The sequence below is a fragment of the Myxocyprinus asiaticus genome, chromosome 37 (genome assembly GCF_019703515.2).
Source record: "Myxocyprinus asiaticus isolate MX2 ecotype Aquarium Trade chromosome 37, UBuf_Myxa_2, whole genome shotgun sequence".
Taxonomy (NCBI): Eukaryota; Metazoa; Chordata; class Actinopteri; order Cypriniformes; family Catostomidae; genus Myxocyprinus; species Myxocyprinus asiaticus.
The window spans coordinates 33,444,765-33,472,764 of record NC_059380.1 but is presented as its reverse complement, the minus strand read 5'-3'; the positions used below and the strand labels follow the sequence as shown (position 1 = coordinate 33,472,764).

The 28,000-nt window shown below is 37.1% G+C and overlaps 1 protein-coding gene across 2 annotated transcripts; it reads left to right on the top strand.

The window, feature by feature from the left end:
* The first annotated feature begins 316 nt into the window (after nt 1–316).
* Nucleotides 317–27,552, top strand: LOC127428347 (ADP-ribosylation factor-like protein 8B-A). 2 transcript variants are annotated; one of them, XM_051676691.1, is made up of 7 exons: nt 317–1,402; nt 4,570–4,650; nt 5,524–5,597; nt 5,681–5,774; nt 6,713–6,780; nt 8,955–9,025; nt 9,095–10,632. In XM_051676691.1, the coding sequence occupies exons 1-7, from the start codon at nt 1,280–1,282 to the stop codon at nt 9,142–9,144; spliced, it is 561 nt and encodes a 186-aa protein (XP_051532651.1). In that variant the 5' UTR covers nt 317–1,279; the 3' UTR covers nt 9,145–10,632. The 2 variants fall into 2 exon arrangements, with proteins under 2 accessions (XP_051532651.1, XP_051532649.1); XM_051676689.1 differs by lacking the exon at nt 9,095–10,632 and adding an exon at nt 22,888–27,552 and having other exon boundaries at nt 327–1,402.
* The last annotated feature ends 448 nt before the right edge of the window (nt 27,553–28,000 follow it).

Below are 28,000 nucleotides of genomic sequence, written 5' to 3'. Positions count from 1 at the left end.
ATTATTCATTGTATTTACCCAGTAAATCAGGTCATAAAACGATTTAAGAAAGATATTGGTTTGGAATGTGTGTTTTGTAATTTGAATGAAGAGAGTATTTGTCATCTTTTATTTTTATTTTTAAGTATTTGCACTAAATTGTTCTGTGTGATTTTAAGGTCTTTTTTAAGGAGATTTCTGGATCTGATATTACTTTGGAGGATAGATTTTTTTTATAAAAAAAAATTATATATATATATATATATATATATATATATATATATATATATATATATATATATATATATATATAACGATAAGCCTTTAGAATTTTTTTTTTTCTTAATTTGTTTATTATTTTAAGGGAAATATCACATTTATAAATGTCGCTGGTCAAAAAGTACACCTAGTTTTGTACAATTTAAGTTTGAGCTTTGTCAGTATCTTAAAGCATTGGAGGGTGTGAGGAACACCAAAGGAAAAAAGACTATAGATTGTTGTAAAGCCTTGAAATATTATCCTTTTTAAGGTTTTATTTTATTTATTTTGCAATTAGAGATATGGATTTGATTTCAATATCCCCATGTTTATAGTTCTTAATTATTGAATTATTTTGTTGTTTATTTTATTTATTTGTATTGTTATTTTTACTGATTTTCTTGCAATTATTGTTATTGTTATTTTGTATTTGATTATTGTGTGATTTGTTACTAAATAAAGCATTAAAAAACAAACAAACAAAAAACAAAAAACAAATAGCGTGTTACGACAGTAAGTCACCGTTAGCGGATACCACACAAAGAATGGGGAGAGCCGTAAACTGACACCTACCTTTCGCAAAATCGTCCGTGACTTCTCTTACAAAACACCAATTTATCGTAGTAAACTCCACACATAGTTCATTCCAAAAAGATTGTTTAGTGTAAAACATGTTAAAGATTAGCGAATTTCCTCACAAAAGCAGTTTATTCAGAACACTGAAGCATTTCCTCCATAAATATTCATTCAAAAAGAACGGCCTCTTGTCTCATCGGCAGTGTACTGCTCATACAATATGTAGGGGAGCTCTGCGTTATTCTATATTTTAGGCTAAGCTTGTAGACTCAATAGAAGGGCTCTAGCATTCCCATTCTGGGAGCGTCGCAGTTATTATACGTCAGTGATTGTCACGCGTTATTTTTTGTCACATGACACAAGCCGCTTCCTCGTTCTCCTCGGTTCCTCTAGCTGGATCAGAATCTTCTGTGCCACCCTCATCCATATCAGAGATCATACAGCAGCACACACTCAGACAGCAGAGATGTTGGCCCTCATCAACCGGCTGCTGGACTGGTTTCGGTCGCTCTTCTGGAAAGAGGAGATGGAGTTGACCCTGGTGGGGCTTCAGTACTCTGGAAAAACAACTTTTGTCAACGTCATTGCTGTAAGTCTAAGATTTATATGCCGTACGGAATAAAAACGGAAGCTTTATTAAGCTAATTCAGCACCGTTAAAATGTTTAAATGTGTTTGTTTTTATTCTGCACCTGGTAATAAACAGCATGACTCACTAGGCTGGTGATGTCTTACTGTCATGCACATGACTGAAGGCGTGCCAGGGGTGGGGAATACTGTACATGCTTTAATACCTGTTTATATATATCTCATGTGCTGTTTTGAATAGTGGTGTGGTGTGTAAATGGATTGCTTGACATTTTAGCTTGTTTATGAACATTTATTAATATTTGAAGACCATGTGCCATGACTTCAAAGGAGGGAGAGGTGCCACTGGTGTGTTTTGGTAGAGATCATATGTAGTCTGACAGTTTCATAAAGCTTATAATATAATTATAGACAGGGCAATATTAATATATCAACCCCAAAGCAATATGTGCAAATTTGGGCTTTTTGGTTTGCTGCCACAATTTAATCAGTGCCAAATGCCTTTTAGATTTCCTTATGAGATAAATACCTAATCATTGTTGAAAAGCATTTTCCCATGGCATATGCACATGCTGACTCCAAGCAGATGTCATTTGAGAGATTTATTTCTGTCTCCATTATTCCACAATCAGTTTGACTAATTTTGGCTCATATGCACATGGTTGTGCATGGTTTTGCATGCATTTAGTTATCTTAGTTAATATACTCAACTGTAACTCTGAAAGTTAATGACACCCATAACGTCATTATAATGGCATGCTGGGATGTTATTTAAAATGCACGTTGCTTCCCTACAAAACAGATCAGTGACAGCCCGCAAAGTCCCTAGATAACCTCTCCATTTTAATTCTAATGGTCTCTGGGTACAGCAGCTTGAATTTGGTGTTAAGCAACTTTCCTAACTGCAAGAAAGCAGGGTGCTGTGCCTTACTGCCCCACTGGGGGTTGTTTTTCACTTGGGTCAGATGATCCTAAAAAGTTGCCCTTTTGCCTCCCTTTGCAGCTTCTGCAGTGCAGCAAAATGAGTGTACAAAAAGGGGTTTTAAGCACACTAGCATAACTGTACATGTTGGCATGGCTTGAAATCAAGGGTGTGGTTTGTTTCTTTGGATAGAAGTATCTCTCTTCCAGTTACAACATCTTAATGGTGTCAATTTAGGGTCAGAGAATAATTCAAGGGGCCAGTTTAAAATCTATACACACATACATACATATACATACACACACACACACACACACACACACAGTTGTGCTCAAAAGTTTGCATACCTTGGCAGAAATTGTGAAATTCAGGATACAAAGAAAAACCCACTGGTAACCTCAGGAGAAATACAGAAAAAGATGGTGTGGTTGTTTCAAGGAGCACAATACGACGATACTTGAACAAAAATGAGCTGCATGGTCGAGTTGCCAGAAAGAAGCCAATGCCACAAAAAAGCCCAGTTACAATATGCCCAACAACACCTTGACATGCCTCGCAGCTTCTGGCACACTGTAATTTGGAGTGACGAGACCAAAATGGAGCTTTATGGTCACAACCATAAGTGCTATGTTTGGAGAGGGGTCAACAAGTATTGTGCTCCTTGAAACAACCACACCATCTTTTTCCAGAGCAGCCTGTATTTCTCCTGAGGTTACCTGTGGGTTTTTCTTTGTATCCCAAACAATTCTTCTGGCAGTTGTGGCTGAAATCTTTCTTGGTCTACCTGACCTTGGCTTGGTATCAAGAGATCCCTGAATTTTCCACTTCTTAATAAGTGATTGAACAGTACTGACTGTCATTTTCAAGGCTTTGGATATCTTTTTATATCCTTTTCCATCTTTATACATTTCCATTACCTTGTTACGCAGTTCTTTTCTGCTCCCCATGGCTCAGTATCTAGCCTGCTCAGTACATCCACGTGAGAGCTAACAAACTCACTGACTATTTATACACAGACACTAATTGCAATTTAAAAAGCCACAGGTGTGGGAAATTAACCTTTAATTGCCATTTAAACCTGTGTGTGTCACCTTGTGTGTCTGTAACAAGGCCAAACATTCAAGGGTATGTAAACTTTTGATCAGGGCCATTTGGGTGATTTATGTTATCATTATGATATAAAAAGGAGCCAAACAACTATGTGATGATAAATGGCTTCATATGATCACTATCCTTAAATAAAAGACATATGATATCATGATCAGTCATATTTTCAAAATCAATGCCAAAATTTCACAATTTCTGCCAGGGTATGCAAACTTTTGAGCACAACTGTATATATATATATATATATATATATATATATATACCTGTTTCATAAGAAAATTCCATAAAATTGAATTGTGTAATGTTTAACAAAATTACATTAATAACATGTAAAATATATTTTATTAAAGATTACTCAATTAAATTATTTATTGGAATTTTGTTATGAAATTTAATGCTTAAATCTTTTTATTGATTGAAAATTTGATTGTAAATGGATTTGTTCATTTATATTATTCTTGTACTGTATTCTTTCACCCCTAAATGTGAAACAGTTGTATTTATATTTTCTTTAGAGACAAGATGTGCACCTTATTATTGTAAAATGCTTTTTTATGACATCGTGGTTTTGAGTGTTTTTCTTTTTGTGTGTGTGTGTTTGCTTATATTGTAAACCACAAACCACAAGAAATGCAGAAGCACCCCAGATGTTCTTGATCAAACAAATGCATTTGTTGCAACCTGTAAGTTTTGTGATGTAGTAAAGTTTGCTTGGCTCTTTTGGATTTTACCCTTCAGTAAGAGGGTATTTGCATTAGATGACATCTTGCTCAATGAATTGGCTTTTTTAATCATCATCTCTTTAAAGGGAAAGGGTTGTTTTTCACTTTTCACCTCAAAGCGATCCATTTGCAAAACTCAGAATCCCACATAATTTACACTTTATTTTAAACTAGAATGTCTATATACTTGAAGGAATGAATGATGTTTCTTCTTTCATTCTGTTGAATGTTGAAATGTTGCATACAATTTTTTTGTACAAAAATTCCCATGTACTATTAATGTCTAGCTTATGTCAAGATTTTTAATGCTGACTTCCTCTTGTTGGTCTCTAAGTTTGTTTTGTAAGACATTAGGGTATTAGATTAATGTTGTAAACCTTGAAAGTTAATCACATGTGTTTCTTCTGGGTTACTTAAGTCTGGTCAGTTCAGTGAAGACATGATCCCTACAGTCGGCTTCAACATGAGGAAAGTTACCAAAGGCAATGTAACCATAAAGGTAAGTCACATTTTTACAGTTTATCCTGCTGCCTTAAAGGAATAGTTCACCTAAATTTTAAATTCTCTCATCATTTACTCACCCTCATGCCATTTCAGATGTGTATGACTTTCTTTCTTCTTCAGAACACAATTAAAGATTTTTAGAAGTATATTTCAGCTATGTCCATAGGCATGATCATGATTTCAAGTTCGACGTATGCGCAGAGTACTAGATGGCGCTATAGGAAGTGTAATTGAGCTTGAAATCATGATCATGCCTAGAGACTGCAATGGCAAGATGTACAGTGAAAAAGGAGTTATATATTGGTCTGTTCTCACCCAAAACCGATTCGATCGCTTCGGAAAACATGGATTAAACCACTGAATTTTCATGGATTACTTTTATGCTGCCTTTATGTGCTTTTTGGAGCTTCAAAGTTTTGGTTAGCATTCACTTGCATTGTATTGGACCAACAGAGCTGAAATATTACTTTAAAAATTCTTCATTTGTGTTCTGCAGAAGAAAAAGTCATACACCTCTGAGATGGCATGAGGCTGTGTAAATGATGAGAGAATTTTCATTTTTTTAGGTGAACTATTCCTTAGATACAGATTAAAAGAGGTCTTTTACACACTTTATGTCCGTTATATCACCAGTGCCATTGACATTTGAAAAAAATGCTGTGTACTTGAAATGTCCTTGATCATGTCATTGTGACATCATTAATTTCTATTGGATGATGTGTGTAATCATTCTGATTGGTTACTAATGACTAGAATTCTTCCTGGAATGGAAATTGGAAGCTTTGTGTGTTTTTATTCTTTATTCAGTCTTAAAATATGCCTCAGACATTCTATCCACTTGTGAGAAAAGTGTGTTGTCTTTGTGTAGATCTGGGATATAGGCGGGCAACCACGTTTCAGGAGTATGTGGGAGAGATACTGCCGAGGCGTCAATGCCATAGTGTATGTATAATCTGATGATGATATTCTGTATTGTTGCATATTACTTGTGTTAAATTTAGTTAGTTTTGTGTTGGTGTTTTCAGGTATATGGTGGATGCTGCAGATCGTGAGAAGGTCGAGGCCTCAAGAAACGAGCTACACAACCTGTTAGACAAATCACAGCTGCAAGGCATTCCTGTACGGGGAAGAGAACAATGACAGTGTCATTATTTCGTTGTTACAAACCCATATGATTTGCTTGCTTCCAAGAAACACTGCTTTACACAGCTGCTTTTCTCAATACAATGAAAGTTAGCGTGGGTGGGTGTTGTCAAACTCCAGAAATGACAAAAAAGCACCATGAAAGTGTCATAAAAGTAGTTTACATTTCAGGCTGTTCCTGATACAAAGCTATTGTATGGCTTCAGAAGATTTGGAATATAGCTCAAAAGTCATATGGTTTACTTTTATGGTGCTTTTGTGTCATTTTTGGAGCTCGACAGCATCCGTCCCCATTCCCTTTCTTTTTATGAAAAAGAGCAGACATCTTCTTTTGTGATACACAGAAGAAAGTCAATGGATTTGGAATGACATGTTAGTATTTTGGTGATTTATTCCTTTAATGGCAAATAATCCATCTTGTTAATTGCTATTTTGCTTTCTGTTTTTATTAGTGAGAAGAAATCAAGCCTAGCCTTAATACCACACCTTTCATTTTCCAGATTTTTGTAGAGCATCTGTGTTGTTTTTAAGGAGCATGACTATGTATTTTCTCCACTGTCAGCTCCTGTGGTCTGAGATATCCTCAATGGGGACATACAGGTCTTATCTTCAGCAGAGAAAGCTGCTCTGATAGGGCAGAGGAAAACAGATCGCTCATAGATTATTTGTCTATAGGGAGTGATTGGACATTGGGTGGTGTTGCCCACTATTTGCTTAAGCCACCAATTTAAAAAGACCGCCTTAGCACAATCTGATGTACAGTAGGACCAACCTCCAAATACATAAATCCTCAACTGCTTTAAGCAAAATAGCTGATTTCTGTGTTAATTAGAAATGTTCAGTTCAGGCCTTGAGAGGTGAGATGATTTAAGAAGTGAACTGTGGTGATTTATTGCTACTTTATTCCTCCACAGGTACTTGTCCTTGGCAACAAAAGAGACCTTTTCAGTGCTCTAGATGAGAAACAACTCATTGAAAAGATGTGAGACTCTTTTTTTTTTCTTTTTTCTTTTTTCTTTTTCTTTTTTTTTTTTTTGCATTACTTTTGTTTTCAAAGGAATTAAAATCGTTGAGTCCAGGGTAAAAAGGAGTTAGTTCACCCAAAAATGAAAAATCTGTCATCATTTATTCACCCTAATATTGATCCAAACCCATATAATTTTACAAAACAATTCAGTTCTATACAATGAAAGTGAATGGGAACTGAGGCTGTCAGTTGTTGACTTTCTGCCTGACATCTTCTTTTGTGTTCCATGGAAGAAAGTAAGTCACACGGGTTTGGAACAATATGAGGGTGAGTAATTAATGTCAAAGTTTTCATTTTTGGTTGAACTACCCCTTTAATACAGTGCTTCATGCTTCATAGAGACTAAAATCACTGTGATATGACCGAGAGTATGATCTCTAGACAATGAAATTGCAGTGATATGCCAAACACATTAACCATACTGCATCTCCTTCCTCTTTTTAGACTTATTTTTTTGTTGTTTCTTCAGTTTGAAGACAACATTTATCTTTCTTTTACAACCCCAATTCTGAAAAAGCTGGGACAGTATGGAAAATGCTAATAAAAACAAAAAGGAGTGATTTAAATTCTATTCACCCTGTGCTTTATTTGAAAACACTATAACAACACATTATTTGATGTTTTACCTTGTGAATGTATTAATTTTTAAAATACAAATACACATTTTAGATCAGATGATTGCAACATGCTCCAAAAAGGTTGCCGCAATTGAGTGTTTATCACTGTGTGACATCACAATTTCTTCAGATAACGCTTATCAAGTGTTTGGGTGCTGAAGACACAAGTTTGTTAACTTTAGCAAGCAGAATTTTCCCCCATTCTTCCATTATGCAGGTCTTCAGCTGCACAATTGTATGGGGCCTTCGTTGCTATGTTTTGCACTTCATAACACATTCTCAATTGGAGATTGTCAGGACTGCAGGCAGGCCAGTCAAGCATCCGCACTCTCTGCTTATGCAGCCATGCACTTGTAATCCGGGCAGTATGTGGTTTGAAGTTTTCCTGCTGGAAAATGCAGGGACGTCTCTGGAAAAGACGGAGTCTGGATGGCAGCATTTGTTGTACATATATTTCTGCATTAATGGTGCCCTCACAGATGTGCAAATTACCCATGCCATGGGCACTGAGACACTCCTATAACCATGGCAGACACTGGCTTTTGGACCTGACACTGATAACAGTGTGGATGGTCCTTTTCCTCTTTGGCCCGGAGAACACGACGGCTGTTTTTTCCAAAAAATATTTGAAATGTGGACTCGTCAGACCACAAAACATGATACCACTGTTCTACTTTCCATCTAAGATGTGACGAACCCAGAAAACTCAGTGGCACTTCTGGACAGTGTTGATGTATGGCTTCTATAGTAAAGTTTTAACTTGCATCTGTGGATGCAGTAGTGAATGGCATTGACTGACAAAGGTTTATTGAAGTATTCCCGAGCACATGTCATGATATCTATTACAGACGTCTGAGGGATTGAAGATCACACGTTTTCAGAAGTGGTTTTCAACTTTGCACTTTACACGCCAAGATTTTCATAAAGATTCTGGATTCTTTTAATCTTTTAACTATATTGTGCACTGTAGAAGGTGAAATGTCCCAAATCCTTTGGGGAACATTGTTCTCAAAGCGCTGGATTTTTTGCTGACGCATCAGCCGGCAAATTGGTGAGCCTCGACCCATCCTTGCTCTTGAAGGACTAGGCTTTTTTGGAGGTTCCTTATATACTGTAACAATATTGCCTCACCTGTTTAACATCACCTTGTTATTTCAACTCGTCAGATTGTTATTAGTCCTAAATTGCCTGTCTCAACTTGGAGTAATGTGATTTGAAATGAGTATATATATAAAAAAAATAAAAAATTTCACAATGTAAATTAAATAATGTGTTGTTGCAGTGCTTTCAGTTTTGCATAGGGTGAAAAGAATAAAAAAAATCACTCCTTTTTGATTTTATTAGCATATTCCATACTGTACTAACTTTTTCAGAATTGGGGTTGTATGACATTTGCTAACACTGAAGTTGCCCTTGTTTTAAGTTCTGGGCAGGATAACCATGACAAGACCTTTAGAAATATGATGTGAGGGAGGCTATTTTTGTAAGTAACAACATTTCCTTGTCTCTCAGGAACCTGTCGGCCATTCAAGACCGAGAGATCTGTTGCTACTCCATTTCATGCAAAGAGAAAGACAATATTGGTGAGTGTTGATTGGCTTCTCTGGTCAAATTACGCTTTATTGATTTCCTGTTCATTTTCTATGATGCAGGTGTCAGGAAGGATGAGACAAAAGATCCAAGTGCAGAGACAATGATCTGATATTTATTTAACAACACAGCAATGCTAGTAAAGCTTCAATAGGGGAACTCTGGCACCGTAAACAGCGTGGAGAAGAATGGTGTGTTCGTAGACTTGTGTGCGTAGTGGTAGTGTTGAATACGTCCTGGAGGAATCCTCAGATAGTAGTATGCTCAGGCTTGTGTGCGTAGTGGTCGTGTGCGGAGCAGTCCCTGTGCAGAGAGCTATCACTGAGGGGAACTCAAGAGAAGCGTCAACGGAGGCGAGGCAACAGGCAGGATGGTAACCACAATCCTGGCGCACACAGCGCAGACTGGTAACCAATACACAGAACATGTAACAGGGTATACTAGGGCAGAGGGAGAGAGTGGTAAGCAACAGGACTCAAACAACAATCGAGCAATGAACACAAAACAGATTGAGGTAAATATAGTCAGGGGAATAATGGCGATCAGGTGCCGCTCGCAGCAAGCTGGAATGATCAGCGTTACCATGGAAACAATCAAGGCTTCCATGGCAACGCTTATTACGTGAGCCAGCGACACCTGGACCAAACAGAGAGAACATGTAATGACAAACTGGAACAAACCAGCAGACTCACCGAGACCGTGACAGCAGGGGCTTTATTGTGGTATTTAGTGTCACAAACACATGGCAAAATTGATGAATAAAACGTTTTGCAGTGTAATATTAAAGAAATATCACATAAGCAAAAGAGGTATCACAGTCATGCTGATATACACACAAACTGCAGGATTGCGAGTGTGATATTGCTTTTATACAACAGTTCAAAGAACAAGTAAATATGTAAGGATAAACCAAGGAGCATACCCAAAATGCTGTTATGTGTCAAACTACTTTTTTTTACTTGCTTAGAAACATTAAAAGCTGCCGTTGCTATTTTGCTTTCCAGTGCTTTTGGACAGCTATATCAGCACTCTTGGAATGCCTCTCATTCAAACAGATGTGAGGACCAGTACAAACTGTTGTATAACAGTAAATGCATCTAAATTGGGAAAAACCTGATTAAGTTATTAATTATTGAAAACAGAAGCCGCAAGTGATGAGTTGAAGAAACATGATGCCTGGAGTTTATTTGGATATTTGAATCAGTATTAGCCAGCCATTGAAATAAATGATTCATAGACCACCTCACTGTGACTCATTCGCTTAGCAGTGATTAGCCAAAAAGTTGAGTTCCTTGTAGCCACAAAGAAGTATTATTGTGGTTGTTGCGGTTTCATCATCGATTCTTTTAACCTGAGAAGCCACATATTGTATTTGCATTTATTACACTGTATTATGATTCATGTCTTCACAGCTGGTTACAGGAAGTTGAATTTTTGTGCTGAATTATATTGTTAGCCAATATGCTTAGAAGCAATGTCAAGAGTGAACAATAGCTGGGTTTCCATCAACATATATTTATACAAATTTTGGAATACTGTATAAAAAAATGCTGGGTGGAAACACCAAGATGCAAATAAAATATCCAAAATGTGCAGTAAAGTAACTTGAGATGGATATATTTTTATTCGATAAGACAACATTTTCATAAACTATGATGGAAATGCTTTTCCCTAATATATTCCTATAGAATTGATATTGGAATATACAGTAGATGCATGTAAAAAAAAAAAAAAAAAAAATGATGTGACTTTGCCTCCACAAGTCACGTAAATACATAATTCGCTCAGAGAATATCAATATCATCACGTAGTATTTTAAATGTTGCTCTGGTTATTCTGATATTCCAAAGCCTGTCATCCAGCAAACACATTTACATTGTGGCAAAGTTTCTGCCACGGTCCATTTTTACTATTGTAACATTGTTCACTATGTATTCTTAACGCTGCAACAACACAGAAATGTAAGACGCAAGAAGGCTGTAGCAATGTTGTTGCGCAACATTCAGCAACTGCGAGACAATGTTTCAGCCACATTTGTAAATTCCTGATGCCTTAGCAACACATTACTCTTGATTACCCATTATTTCTTTGTGTTCTTATATTTTGTGTGTGCTATTTTTCAATAATCAAACACATAAAGCCTCAAAATAAAATAGCTAGTTATGTAAAAACGTTTTTAATATTGCTAATATTTAACATCGTTCTTTATAGGTTACATTTTACAGTAGATTATGCATTTATAATCAACACATGTCAGTTTAAACTTTGGAGAGTAAAAATGCAACACAGGGTCATAGATCATCAACTATATTAAAAAAATTAACAATTGCAAAATGGCTAGAAAACTTAAACACTTAGAATTTTGTCTTCCAATATCTGCCCTGCTTTTATTGCCACTGAATGCCAATACTGGTCATAGGAACAAAAAGATATAAATTAGGGCTGTTGATTTAACGCGTAAATTTAGTGCAATTAATTGTATAAAAAGTAATGCTTAAATAAATTAACGCAATTAATCATGCCCACTGACGCTTATGTAAATTCTGTAATGAAAGTACAGATTTTCCTACTATAGTAATTAAAGCTTTTATGAGCCACATCAATAGGTGGCAGCGCACCTCAACAAACCTCTAGCAGCACAGCCACTGAATGAGAAGAACCACTCACTTAGGAAGAAGCACAACAGGTGGGCGAAGCAGAATAGTGAATAACAGTGAGACGCTCCAAATGCGTCCATTTGAGGCATGCACAGAGAGCAATTAAAAACAATTAAAAATAGCGCAGATGGAACGCAAGAACGTGTACTGTGAAAACTGGACACATTGTCCTACTCAATGCAAAATAGATTGCTGACAACTGTAGGCTTGTTCAATGATATGAGAATAAAACAAACAATATATTGAGTTCTTAAAGGGATAGTTCACCCAAAAATGAAAATTCTCTCATGATTTACTCACCCTCATGCCGTCCCAGATGTGTATGACTTACACAAATTATGAAATATTTCAGCTCTGTGGGTACATACAATGCAAGTGAATGGGTGCCAAAATGTTGACTCTCCAAAAAGCACATAAAGACAATATAAAAGTAATCCATATGACTCCAGTGTTTTAATCCATATCTTCAGAAGATATATGATAGGTGTGGGTGAGAAACAGATCAATATTTAAGTCCTTTTTTACTAGAAATTCTTCTCCCTGCCCAGTAGGGGAAAGTATGCATGAAGAATGTGAATCACCAAAAACACAAGAAGAATGTGAAAGTGATATGTTTCTCATCCACACCTATCATATAGCTTCTGAAGAGATTGATTTAACCACTGGAGTCTTATGGATTACTTTTATGCAGGCTTATGTGATTTTTGGTGCTTCAAAATTTTGGCACCCATTCACTTGCATTGTATCGACCAAAAGAGCCAAGAGATTCTTCTAAAAATCTTAATTGAGTTCAGCAGATGAAAGAAAGTCATACACATCTATGATGGCATAAGGGTGAGTAAATGATGAGAGAATTTTCATTTTTGGGTGAACTATCCCTTTACGCCACTTTTTGAATTGTCTAAATGTTCATCTGCCACAATAATGCAATTTACTTCAAACTGAATTTCAATCCATATTATATATTTATTATGGGGCCTACAAACTATATTTACAAATATTTGAATTATTATGCATTATTTATATGAATTGTCTTTTTTTAGGGACCTTTCTCAGCAAATAATGATGTATGCGATTAGTTTGATTAATCGGCATGTCATGTCAATAATTCAATAAAAAAATTATCGATTGACAGCCCTAATATAAATTGGTATTGGCACATCACAATAAATATTGATACATTTTCTTTTTTTTTGTGATTAACATTTTTATTTATTTTTCAAAATAAAGAAAAACAAAACATATATACGACTCAACATTAACTCCCACTACTTCCCTTCCCCAATCAAGAACCCCACCCGACCCCAAACGAACATCCCAGTGGTCTTACATAAGTACACACATATACAGAGAATAAAATAATAAAAAATAAATAAATATAATAATAATAATAATAATATATATATATATATATATATATATATATATATATATATACACACACACACACACACACACACACACACACACATATATATATACACCCACACACACACATATATATATATACACACACACACATATACATACATACATACATATACACACATAATAAACATAAAACTCTAAACTATACCTCTCCACAGACCCACTCCGTGAGCCCCTCAAAAACATCAAATATCTACCCCATTTCCCAATAAAAGAATGCCATATCCCCAGCCTTCTACACATTACCTCTTCGATGGCTGCCACCCTTCCCATCTCCTCGCACCAATCCCGAATTGAGGGTGCTCCCACTGACTTCCAACCCCTTAAAACAATCTGCCTGCCTATCATCGCACTGGTGAGGACCCAATTGTTTATGTATTTGTCACCTACGTCAATGACTGCCCCATCACCCAGAACACAGAGTCTGGGGCAAAACGAAATCTGAATGCCCAACACGTCACACACAACACTCTGTACCTTCAACCAAAATTCCTGAATCTCAGCGCACCACCAAAAAACATGGGCCATGTCTCCATCCTCTGATTGGCATCGCCAGCAGGTGGGTGTGTCTTTACGACCAAGCCTATACAATTTACAGGGGGTCCAATAGAACCGATGTAAAATCTTGAATTGTATAAGGCGCACCCTTGCATCTCTTGATGTAGTTTTTATGTTTTTTTAAAATCCTAGCCCATTCCAGGTTTAAATCTTTCTCCTATAATCTCTTGAGAGTGGTTGAGACTCCGTCCCCCAGACTCTGAATTAGTAAGGAGTAATACACTGATGCCTCATGGCCCTTTCCAAAAGCAGAAATCACCTCTCCTAGAGTATCTGCTGCTTTAGAGGGGGGGGGGTATGCTATTCCCAAAAATAGTACAGAGTAAATGGCGTAATTGAAGATACCTAAAAAACTGAGATCTGGGGATCCCAAAATATTGAACCAAATTTTCAAAGGATCTCATCACACCGCTCTCATAAAGATCACTGAGTGAATTAACCCCCCTCGCAATCCACTCTGACCAACAAAAAGGGGACTTATTAATGCATATTTTGGGGTTTAGACAGCCACATTTGGATAAATATCGAGGCAACATTTAGATAAATATCTGAATTAAACACTCTGGACACTTTTGTCCATACTGAGTGCAAATGTGAAATAACGGGGTGTGATTTAACTTCTCTATTTAGCTTGATGGAAAGGCTTTGCAATGGCAAAATAGGGCCAAGAAGTTCTTGTTCAATGCAGAACCAGGGAGGGGCTCTTTCAGGTGGAAGCGACCAATGAGCCAAATGTCTCAGACCAAATGCATAATAATAAAAAAAAAATCTTGGGTAGGCCTAGCTCACCTTTGTCAATCGGCCTATGTAACTTATTGAAATGTAGTCTGGGGCGCTTACCACTCCAAATGAAATACTTCGCTATGCTCTCAAATTGCTTGAAATAAGAGAGGGGGACATCTACCGGGAGAGACTGTAGCAAGTAGTTAAATTTTGGAATACAGGTCATTTTAATATCATTAACTTTCCCAATCATCGATAAATGTAATGAAGCCCACTTGTCTACATCGCTCGAAAAACTTTTTATTAAAGGGTCAAAATTAACTCTAACTAAATCGGACAAATTTGTTGGGAATAAAATGCCCAAATACTTAATGCCCTGTTTGGGCCACTGGAAGGCACCTGGCTAGAAGGCTGTTACTGGACAGTACGCTGTCAAAGCCAAAGCTTCGGATTTAGACCAGTTGACTTTGTATCCTGATAATTTGGAAAAGGAATGAATAATTCTGTGGAGGCAAGGCATAGATTTAGTAGGGTCAGAGACAAATAATAAAATATCATCTGCATAAAGCAGAAGCTTATGCGCCACGTCTCCCGCCGTCACCCCAGGAAAATCCTCCTCCTTTCTTATCGCTGCTGCTAATGGTTCCAGGGCAAGACAGAACAATAATACCTAAACAATAACCCTGACAGGTGCCCCTATCCAGAGTAAAATATTCTGATATTAATCCATTTGTTTGTACCGCTGCTACAGGGTGTCTATAAAGTAACTTGATCCAACCAATAAATGTACTCCCGAACCCATACATTTCCAAAATCTTAAAAAGATAATCACATTCTACCATATCAAATGCTTTTTCGGCATCAAGTGAGATGGCAGCGACCGGAGTCTGATCATTCACCACTGACCACATGATATTGATGAAACGCCTAATATTATCAGAAGAGCTATGACCCCCACACATTAATTCTACTGTCCCTTAAAAATACTCCACAAAAACAAACTGCAGCAAACAGGAGGCATAAGCACAAAGAATGAACAGATTTATCCACAACTATCCCGAAGTAGTGTAATTACACAAAACGAGCTCCAGCCGCTAGGCGGAGCCAGCACGAAAAACATAACTGGCATCCCGGTTCCTCGGATGATCAAGAGCCAAACTAACTCGGAGGCTGCACAAATTAAAAAACAAAACAAAAAAAAAAAAAACACCATAACTTACTCAGCCCATCAACTTTATAAAAGACGTCCTTTATGTGAGCATGTATATATTCTGCGGTCATCCATAGTGTCCATTCTTGATCTGGCCGGGAACTTCAGTGTAAAAAAAATCTTCCGTCAGTGCAAAATTTTCTTGGAGTCATGCCACAAAACAAACTCCAGCCGCTAGGCGGAGCCAACGCAAAAAGAAACACCCAGCTTTCTCAGATAATAGAGTTTCTCAACCGCGAGGCAGTCCACTAATATAAGAAACATCAAATGGCTTACTCCAATGTATTTATGAAGGAGAGTGCCTGTTTTGGACATGTAAATACTTTGCAACCATTCTTCGTTTCTATTCTCAGTTTGGCCGGGAACATCAATGCAAAAGTGATCTTCTGTTGGTGTAAGAGTTTCTTGCATTCCCTGAACCGATCGTGTTTCTCTCTTGTCGAATTTGCAAAGTCTGGGAACAAGAAAATATTATGGTTCTTCCAAGAAAGCTTCCCTTTGCTCCTCACCTGGCGCAACACGAGATCTTTATCGGATGATTTCAGAAATTTGGCCAGAATCGATCCGGGCCTGTCTCCCTCAGCAGATCTTCGAGCCAGGACTCTGTGAGCTCACTCGATTTCCAGTTTATGGCCTGTTATGTCGAGCAGACTCGGGAAGAGCTCGTCCAGGAATTTCACCATATCTCTGCCCTCTTCATGCTCAGGAATTCCAACAATTCGTATGTTATTCCTTCGGCTCATATTTCCGAAATTAATTCCAAATCTGTTTTGGTCGTGGGCGGATTATCGGATAATTCCCTTTCCGATGACTCAAGATAATCCATCTGTTTTTCAACTTCTGTCACTCTTGTAAACAACTCCATCGCTGTAATCGATCGACGTATTACAGCGAGATCCTCCAAGTCAGCAACAACCTTTGTCAGCATTACCGAGATGTTGGACAGTTGACGCTGAATTTCTTCTCTCGACGTGCCTTCCAAATCAAGTCTTCGGCTTGCAGTCCCGTCAGAGGCCTCAGCTTGAATACGTAAGTGTCTTTTAATGTCTCCAGAGTCGGAGGATTTTGACTTCTTTGCCATGTTTACCTCAAAGAGCAAGTATGTAACTGGGTGTATCGAATCTCACTGGATTATAACATGAAAATAATTAAAAAACTAGCAAAGTTCGCAGAGCTCGTGTCTCGCACATCTGCTTCTCACATGGCGTCACGTGAACCCCCAATATTGATACATTTTCAAAGTTATTTGGCTCCACCTTACCATTTCACAATATAAATTTGACCTGAAATGATTGTCTAAAAAAGCAATGAAAAGCAAATGGCCTACATTTCATACAATGTAACAAACAAGTTCATTTAATATAAATAATGTAACATACTACTTTGGTGTTGATCAGCACTTGGACTATGTTCCTGACTCCACACTTACATTCTTAGTGCTAAAAAAAGAGACATTCTGTTAAGATCATCTTATAACCATTTAATTTATGTAAGGGATAAAGTACAGTCAGTCAGTGTTTACAGACAGATTGTTCACTTTTAATTGACTATATCACAATTACAGTGGGTCAGAAGTTTACATACACTAAGTTAACTGTACCTTTAAGCAGTTTTAAGCATCATCACTTCACAAAATAGATGGCATCATTAGGAAGGAAAATTATTTGTAAATATTGAAGCAACATCTCAAGACATCAGCCAGGAAGTTAAGCTTGGTTCGCAAATGGGTCTTCCAAATGGACAATGACCCCAAGCATACCTCCAAAGTTGTGGCAAAATAGCTTAAGGTAAACAAAGTCAAGGTATTGTAATGGCCATCACAAAGTCCTGACCTCAATCCGATTGAAAATCTGTGGGCAAAACTGAAAAAGCGTGGGCAAGCAAGAAGGCCTGCCACAGTTACACCAGTTCTGTCTGGAGGAATGGGCTAAAATTCCAGCAGCTTATTGTGAGAAGCTTGTGGAAGGCTACCCAAAACGTTTGACCCAAGTTAAAACATGCAAATGCTACCAAATACTAACAAATGTATGTAAACTTCTGACCCACTGGGAAGGTGATGAAAGAAATAAAAGCTGAAATCATTCTCTCTACAATTATTCTGCCATTTCATATCCTTAAAATAAAGTAGTGATCCTAACTGACCTAAGACAGGGAATGTTTTCTACAATTAAATGTCAGGAATTGTAATGTATGTTTCTCATGATCTTAAAAACCTTTTGATCTGAAGGCGTATGTTTAAATGTTTGAAATTAGTTTTGTAGACAAAAATATAATTGTGCCAACATATTAATTTATTTAATTACAAAACTAAAATTGTATTTAAAAAAAAGTTTTTGAAATGGATGACTTGGACCACTAAGTGCCCAGCATATAGATGGGAACTCCTTCAATACTGTTTAAAAAGCATCCCAGGGTGATACCTCAAGACGTTGGTTGAGAAAATGCCAAGAGTATATTTCTGCAAAATCTAGGCAAAGGGTGACTACTTTGAAGATGCTAAAATATAACATAGTTTTGATTTATTTTGGATTTGCTTAGTCACAACATAATTCCCATATTTCCATTTCTATTATTCCATAGTTGTGATGACTTCACTATTATTCTAAAATGTGAAAAAAATAAATAAATAAATAAATACAAAAATAAAATAATATATATATATATATATACATGTATGTATGTATAAAAATAAAGAATGAGTAAGTGACCCTAAACTTTTGAACGGTATATATATATATACACACCGATCAGGCACAACATTAAAACCACCTGCCTAATATTGTGTAGGTCCCCCTCATGCTGCCAAAATAGCACCAACCCGCATCTCAGAATAGCATTCTGAGATGCTATTCTTCTCACCACAATTGTACAGAGCGGTTATCTGAGTTACTATAGATTTTGTCAGTTCAAACCAGTCTGGCCATTCTCTGTTGACCTCTCTCATCAACAAGGCGTTTCCATCCACAGAACTGCCCCTCACTGGATGTTTTTGTTTTTGGCACCATTTGGAGTAAATTCAAATACACAATATTAGGCAGGTGGTTTTAATGTTGTGGCTGATTGGTGTATATTTTGTAGCATTGTGACTTTTTCAGGAAAAAGGCAGGAGACAAGGGGTCCAGTTCATAAACACCCAAACGGGATGTTTTTATTGCCTATAATTTTACAGGCTAACCAAACAGGTATCAGGAGGTGTCCTAACTTCCCCAAAAACAATAAACACCAGCTCCTATGCTGCTAATAGGCAAAATATTTGCGAAAACTGTTAATATGCAACTCTTCATCTGCAGACACTCTCTTCTTCTTCTTCTCCTCTCCTCCCCGCTCCCATCTAATAAAACGAATATCCCCAAAAACAATAATCCCACCCCATTATTCACGCTGACCTATCTAATTCCCTAATTGTTCCCACCCTGGCACCTCCCCCCAATCAACAGGTAAATGCAGAAAAGGATGAACACCAATAAGAGAAGGGAGAGGGGTGCTTCACACACACATTATACAGAGGGGTGACCAGTCTCGGTGCCACAGTATACAGCTCTGGAAAAAATTAAGAGACCACCGCAAAATGATCAGTTTCTCTGGATTTACTATTTATAGGTATGTGTTTGAGTAAACTGAACATTTTTGTTTTATTCTATAAAGTACTGACAACATTTCTCCCAAATTCCAAATAAAAATATTGCCATTTAGAGCATTAATTTGCAGAAATTGACAACTTTGAAGATGCAGTGTTTTCAGACCTTCAATAATGCAAAGAAAACAAGTTTATATTCATTTTTAAACAACACAATACTAATGTTTTAACTTAAGAAGAGTTCAGAAATCAGTATTTTGTGGAGTAACCCTGATTTTCAATCACAGCTTTCATGCGTCTTGGCATGCTCTCTACCAGTCTCTCACATTGCTGTTGGGTGTCTTTATGCCACTCCTGGCACAAAAATTAAAGCAGCTCATCTTTGTTTGATGGTTTGTGGCCATCCACATTTGAGGTTTTCAAAGGGGTTCAGGTCTGGAGATTGGGCTGGCCATGACAGGGTCTTGATCCGCTGGTTCTCCATTGTTGGGACTCCTGTATTCAGATAGAAGACAAAGGCAGGCCTAACGCAGTCGTAAAACCTAACTCAGGCCCCCACATAAGTCATAAATCTTACTGATAAAAATCGTGCCAAAATCAAACAAAGGGAGTCCAAAACAGACTACAAATCCCATGAAGCCTTGCTCACTAAAGGATCGAACTCTCAACTCCTATTGGATGAGGCATACGACAGAACGCACCTCAACCGTGACATCATCAGGAGTAGAAATACCTCTGAAATGCTTCCGTGATTTGCTTCCAGCAACTTTGCTCGCCGTGCGTAGACGCAGCTCATCGCTGCTCTCAGGTGCAGCCTTATGGCACAAGGAAGTAACATCCGACTGTGGCCATACAATCTCCATCTTGCTGGACGAGTTGAGATTACTCTGTGTTCCACCTAACACTCTAACGGATCCAAAGGAGACTGCTGAGCAATCCGCATCTTCATCCGTTTGCCTGCAGAAGTGAAGAGATGAAAGATTTCTCTTCCATCTTCAATCAAGTCGACGTTGCTGATTTCTCCGCCAGCCCGCCGAGAATCAGCAGCCGTACCGCCCGCCGACAGAGCGAGGAAACGGCCTCCCGTCATCACCTGAGCCTCGAGGAACCGAGTCTGAGTTAAAGGACGGATGAACGCACATTCTACGTCCTCGTACGATTCAAGTAAGAGGTTTACGTCTGGGCAGAGATAGAATATGATAGTGTGTTATTCTTGTGTATCAAGGTTATTGCTTGTACAGTTTATGGACTGCCATGTCCGCTCATTATTAATACTCAGGGTATTAATTATCACAAATTTGATTTGCTGTATTGTAGTCCAACCACATTGGACTGTTGTGCATATCCACCATCGCGGGTGAGACCGGCACACTGAGTTTATCCATTAAAGAATCAAAGACCGCGGGATGGTTTACGAGCTGTCCACTGCGTCTCTGAGTAATAAACCAACAGCTGCTTTCTCTCCCACGATCACGAAATCGGCTTTGGGACCGTCACTTTATTCTCTCTCTCTCTCATACTTACACACACACACACACACACACTCACTCACACACACACACCCTCATGTGTTATAGGATTATTTTGATTTCCATATCTAATCATATCACTGTTTAGTTTGTAAGTCGGAAGTTTATTGACTGCATCGTATTAATTATTAATTGATATTACTGCATAAATAAACTTTGTTATATTACAAAGAGAGGTGTTTTGGTTTGTTTTGCATACACCTGTGTCATGCTGACGGGATGTCAGTGCTCGGATTCAATCTAATATTGAGACTATTGAGACAGATAGTAATACTATCCCTGTTTCCAGGGTGGTGCCCCGTAAATGTTAATCCTTATTAATATTCTATTGATTTTTGATAATTGATAATTATCTTTGACGATTGTTGATTTTGAAGGATCAATAAGCTAGTGTTAATTTTAATTAATGTATCATAGAGGTTAATGATTGGAGATTATCTTTGATAATTGTTGATTTAAAGGATTAAAAAAGCTAACATTGATTCTCATCAATGTTCTATTGATTTTAATAATTAATAATTATCTTTGATAATTATTAATTATTGCTAATAACCAAACCCGCTCCTAAACGTAGCGCACTTCATTTACTGGAGCCCCAAATGAGGTTTTAATGAGTTAGATTCAATTAATTAATTTAAATATTAATAAATAAATAAATATAAATTATTATAAATTATTTCTGATAGTAACACTGATCTAAACAACCAGTAAAGCCCTACACCATCCACACCTTGATTGACCTGGCTGTGTGGCATGGAGCATTGTCCTGCTGGAAAAAAACAATCCTCAGAGTTGGGGAACATTGTCAGGGCAGAAGGAAGCAAGTTTTCTACCAGGATAACCTTGTACGTTGATTCATGCGTCCTTCACAAAGACGAATCTGCCAGATTCCAGCCTTGCTAATATTTATTTATTTTTTTGTCTCATTAAGAAAGTTTTACTTTACTTAAATGTTGCATCCACGCCACAAGGTGTAAGTCCAAGATGAAAAACAAAAAAGCTATTAAATGCACTTTTGTTCAGTGACACTGAACAAAAGTAAATAGATGGATGTAAATAAATAGATGGAAATAGGACTGGATAAAAATATCGTTTTTCTGATGCATTGTGATCTTTGTTTGAACGATATTTATATCGATTCTTCATGTGCGACCAAATTTCACACCATGCAACTAAAAATGTGTGATTAGCCACAGGCTGGTAAAATTTCAGATTTCACTTACCAGTGATTGAGCAGTAGTGGTTAAGAATTTATCAGCACCAAGATCCTTTCAACTGTGTGTTGAGAGTAAAAGTTTGGTTTAACTCTTTCTGTGTGTCCAAAGACGAGAGCCACACAGTCCATGTGTAATTGAATAATGTCTTTTTTAATACCCTTTCTGTGCTTTACAGTCAGTTGTTGATTACAAACAACAAAAATAGAAACATTTACTTCGAATCACACATGGATACTCTAAAGAAACCATGCACGTCCTCTCTCACTATATGCGCTCACAGGCTGATGCTGTTAGTGTTAGAGAGACAGTACTGATTAAGCACATGTTCTATATATCAATGTAAATACTTGTAATAAGTATTGTGCAAGTAAGCATAATTATGCAAGTAAGCAATAAACATAATATATGCAAATTCAAGACATTTATTGATGGAATAGACTGAATTTGAACATTTTATAAAAGCCAAACTGTGACCAAAATGATTCAAAAATGATGATAAAATATAATTGTACCTAGAAGTGTTACCTAGATGGTTAGAAGGTCCCTTTATAATAAAGAGTATAGGCTGAGAGATCATTTATTTCATATGTAAGCAAAATGGACATTGTAACAGAAATTTACCCCATATGAATCGAATCGAGAGCTTGTGAATCTGAATATGAATCGAATCGGGAAAACTGTATCAATACCCAGCCCTAGATGGAAAAATTACTAAAGACTTGCATTCATGTCAAAGTGTTTCAAATTAAGAGAAAAACGTACAGTTAGAGAAGATTGATGTTTTGAGGCATTAAAGATGGGCACATTTCATGTATAGATACCAGTATCAGATGGGCATTGGTTTAGGAGAGGATGTAAATTAGGATCAAAAGACAATTTCAAGTTCAGTGCTTGAGATGTAATAAGAATATGATTGTTAACCTCTCTCCTTCTCTGTATCTCCTTCCTTCCTGAAGATATCACATTGCAGTGGCTGATCCAGCATTCAAAAACTCGGAGGAGTTGAGAGTAGACCCAGTTTCATCCATCAGTCTAGCCCTGTCCTTGTTCCAGCACCACCCAGCACAGACCAGTGCTCTCCAGACCAGCCCTTCCTGGATGTATCAGTGACGCAGTCTCTCTCAACCGCATCTGCCTGTCATTTATTCTATCTATTACACACATAGACTGTTAGTATAGTATCATCACTCACTGCTGGGCCCCAGACTTTCCTCACCATGATTTGCTACCAATCAGCCTGTTTTGTTGGCTGGATTTCTTTTTTGTACCCCCACATAAACCTTGACCCTCCTAAAGGCCCCTGCACATTTCGAAGAACGAACAGGTGTGACATAATTCAGAACAAAATCTGGCCAAAAGGAAGGTGTTTTGGAGTTTGTTGTGGTGATTCATAGCTCGCTAAGGTGAACTTTCAGGAAAACATCCTGAAAATACCTTACCTCCATTGGTCCACATCATCGTTAGGTGTGACCTGGAGCTCCACCTACTTTGAGGTTGATAACTAATTCCTGTTCAGTTAGTTAAGATCAGATCAGTCAACATAAACACTGATGTGTAGAGTTGTTTGCAAGCTGGTGCAAATTTACCTACATCTGTACAATCGTTCGTGGAGAGACATTTTCCAAGAACATGTCATGCGTTTATTTTCTTGTTTAATTTTTTTAAAAAAGGAATCAAATCTACTGTAACACTCTTAAGTGCCCGTTCACTCTTTTGTTTGATATCCTGCTTCACAAATGTGCTGTCTGCAGCCGAAAGCCATTCACACATCTGCCCAAAGTGAGAGATGCCTATAATCATTCTTGTGTCTGTATTCTACCCATTAACACTCTTTTATACACCCATCTTTGCACTAGTGTCAATGTTATCAAAAAAATTAACAAAGTGTAATCGGTGTATATTATGGCCACATATAGCGTGTTAGCGCAATAGCGTCATGAATGCAAAAGGTAAACACTACAAGTTATACATTATCTACTGCATATATCTTACTTTAAATCATCATCGAGTAGTTAAAACAGCTTCTTTTACTGATCTTGTGTGAATTCTACTCATAGATTAACCATGAAGTCATTGATAACACATTTGAATGTCACTATAGTTAAGGCTTTACATGTAGTCTTGAGCGAATGTTCCTCTAAATTCCTCCCCCAGTAGTGTGGCTGGTGTCTGAATGTTTGCAAACAGTGTGCTGTTGCTCGGCTGTTTCAAACTTCTTTTTGGCTCTGAGCAAAGAATGAAGAAGCAATTCGCCATGAGTGTTTAGTCAATTCGAATTCAATTTAATGAATTCGCCAATTTGCAAATTGCCATTAGAGCTAAACCTTGACCCACCAGAACATCTCCTTTAACCTTTTGACCGTAGACACATCAAAATGGTTTTGATTCCTTTTGGAGTTGCCACATGTCTTTTTCTCCCTGTGGAAGAGGTTTGGGGGTGTGTGCTAGTCATTGGAGTATATTGTTCTTACATATATGCTCTTAGCCCATTTTTTTACATTTATGTATTTTCTATGGTTAACTCCCCTGAAAGCAAATTCAAATGGTGTTGAATGAAAATTTGAGTTTCTAGTATTGTGCTTCTTGAGCTTAAATATGTTTTAAATATAAGTTCAACTGATATTTTTGTGAAATCTCTGCAGAAGTGTGTAATTTCAGCACTCAAATGGAATTGCAATATGTTCTTTTGAGCAGCGAATTTGGACCTGACAAAACAACATTGGCTCAACTATTGATGTGAGTTTGGGTGGGTCTACCTGTGTGTCCAAACAAAGGAAGACAGGGGTGTAAAATTTCTTTGAAAATAGTCATTATTTTTTCACTTCTGTTTGGTGCCTTTAGTATCACAGAAACTACACACTTCACCTTTAAGTCGCATTACAATAACAAAGCTATCTTGTTAAAATTAGTGAACTACAGCTCATGGATCCACATGAAAATGTTGAAAAATTGGTCCTCTAATGGGATTCTCTGTGTGTCAGTGCAAGCTGTCTGGTGATGGAGAACTTTGGCATTACAAATTTCTGAAAGTTAAGTGCCTTCTGCAGATATTCACACCTTTAAATCGAAACCATGTTTTCAAACATGCAAAATTAATAGGCTAAGTTGCCAAAATCAGTGATAGAATTGAGACTATTGGCCAGAGACTTACTTTAGGTGCCATTAATACCAAGTTAGAGTGAACTCAGCTTACATAATGCCTGTAATGAATGGTACTGAGCAACATTTTATCTCTGCAGAACTTTATGACAGAAATTTTGCCACTCTTTCGCAAGGCGGTCCCTGGAACAAATACACACATTAACATGTAAATATGCTTTAAATGTTTAAAAGTATTTGATAAATGGTAATTTAATAAACTGTACATTCTAAGTGGAGGTAAAAAAATCATGTGGACATGTAGGGTATGTGTTTTTTTTCTTGGTGCAAATAGTCATAAAATCTTTGAGATGCTGGGATCAAAATTAATTGGTATTTATTTGGGATAGAGAGTGAATGACATACAGTATGTACTATGTGTGTGTGTGTAGTTCTCACACAGATCAGACATGACACCTTATATCTGTGTATCTTCTCTGCCTGGCTGCTTCCTTAGAGTTGAGTTTAAGATGTGAGTTAATTCTCAATGCCTTACTAATATTAAGTTGCTGTAGCTTTGTAAAGATGTCAGATTTGTATTTTTAAGTGGGCCAGGTGCTATAAAGCTGGTTTGTATAGGCCTTGTATAAAGGATGTAGTTAATTTTATTTTAGGTCTGTTACACTAAAGATTATTCACTCTGCTGATCATGTGGCCATGAGCTTTTAATCATTGTAGTTTTGCCTGAGAATTTTGAGACTAATTTATAAATACGGTCAAGTTCTAGGTGTTCAGTTGCCTCCTCTGTCAGCTCTAACTTTAGTAACAGTAGTGCTGTACGAGTGCCAGTCTTCTTTTCTTACCTAAAACATTAGGAAAAAGTTTTATCTAGCTTGCACAAACTGTCTCAAATGCTGGATGTCTTGTCATTTTGTCATCTCCCAATTAGGCGCCTAAAGTGCTGCAGTGGTCTCTTAAATTCAAAGTTTTAGAATGACATTGCAGTCTATGAGAAACTCTTGGAAAAGTTGTCAGCCCAGGCCTTTAAAACTCCATATTTGTCATTCAGTTCAGTAGTTTTGTGCCAAAAGACCATTGCTTGATGACAGATGAATAGGCTTTCAGACAGTTCTTTCCTCTCTAATCTACCACAGAAAAGTGTCATGCGCTCAAGTGAGAGTTCAGAGAGCTTTATGTCAACATCCTGAGTGTCATCTATGATGAGAGAGATCAAATGTCTGAACATGTTTCTCGTATGAAGTAGGTCTAAAGGTTTACGCTTGTATTCTGTTGATGCTCAGAGAATTCATAATTAATGGATCTGCCTCATAAATTCTAGGATTTAGCCATGAGAAAAAAGACATTTGTTTGGCAGCATATTGGTATGAAAATCATCTACTTATATGAGAATATTATGTTTTTGTGCTGCGACAAAAGGCCTGCTTTTTGCATCAATTACAGGCTGTATGCTTCACATTAAATGCAAAAATTATTCATTTAAATCTTTTCACTGAATGCAAGTGCCACAGCAGTAGATAGTATTACAGTACAAGGACATTTGAGTTAGACATTAAGAGTGAATGTGAACCATTTAGCCAAACCATTAAAAAGTTATAACCATTAACTGGACCCGAGTTAGGTGTATACAAAAGCATTTTTGCCCAAAAAACTATATTAAATGCCACAGTTAGGACACTCCAATTATGTCTTCTTAGTCAGAGGAATGGCTTTAAGCTACTAATTTAGCATTTTCATAAATGTTGTTTGAAATGTTGTGTGCTAACTTTGGCAATCATGTTCTCCTTAATTATAATTTCTTAAATGTTTTAGGGAAGTTGTTTGTGTGTTTGAATTTTTTGTTTCATCTTTTTCTTAAATGTTTAATCAGTGAATGTTTTATATAATGATTAATTGTTGTTTAATCGGTTTACCAAGGGCTTTAAAATATGCTTCTTTTCCTGTTTTATTATTATTATAATTTGTTTTTTGTTTTTTGTTGAGAAAGTACAAATGACATATCATAAACAAGTTCCCAAGAAATTCAAGATTAATTGTTAATTACTAATAAATTCTTGGTGGGCATATTATTATCCCTGATACTGCACTTCAGTTTGTCACTGTCTCTGCTTTGCTGATTGTACATACACTTCAAATCACATCCCAGCCATCTCTGCTGCATGTACTGTATAAGAAAAGAATGGAGGTGAGCAGGTCATCTCCACCTTGTACAATTGTTCACACCTCTCTTTATGCATTCTTGATAGCTGATGTGTGTTGTCAGGTCTGTAACCAAAAGCAGCAGGTCTGTGAGCAAAGCTTTTTCCCTCATGTCGTGTTTTATCTCTGTGCAACCTTTAAACACTATACATGCAGGATGGCTACTTCCCTCATGTTACTATCAACATGTGAACAATCAGTGGATCTGTTTGCTAACTTTGAAAATATGCAAAAGAATGAAAACATTGTTTAGCTAAGTGCACTCATTTGTGTCTTTCAATATTTCGTTTCATTGTGATTGCTCAATAAATAGTTTTTTAGGGTGACTGTCAGGTTGTGCTTTCTGTCTTTTAGTACTGTTACATTTGGCCAGTGGAAGTTTAAGGCTGTTGCATTTGAAAGCATTCTCAATGGATGGAAGCAACACTTAGTTTAGTTACAGTTAGAAAGCACACAGGAAAATGCAAATGTCATCAATGCCTTTATTAAAGGAATATTTCACAGAAAAGAGGAAAATTCTCATAGGTCACTCACCCTCATGTCATCCCAGATGTGTATGACTTTCTTCTGAAGGACACAAACTAAGATTTTTAGAGGAATATCACAGCTCTGTTGGTCCTCACAGTGCAAGTGAATGGGGACCAGAACTCCAAGAAGAGGGTCCAAAAAGGACATAAAGGTAGCATAAAAGTAATCCATATGACTCCAGTGGTTAAATCAATTATTTCAGAAGTGATATGATAGGTGTAGGTGAGAAACAGATCAATATTTAAG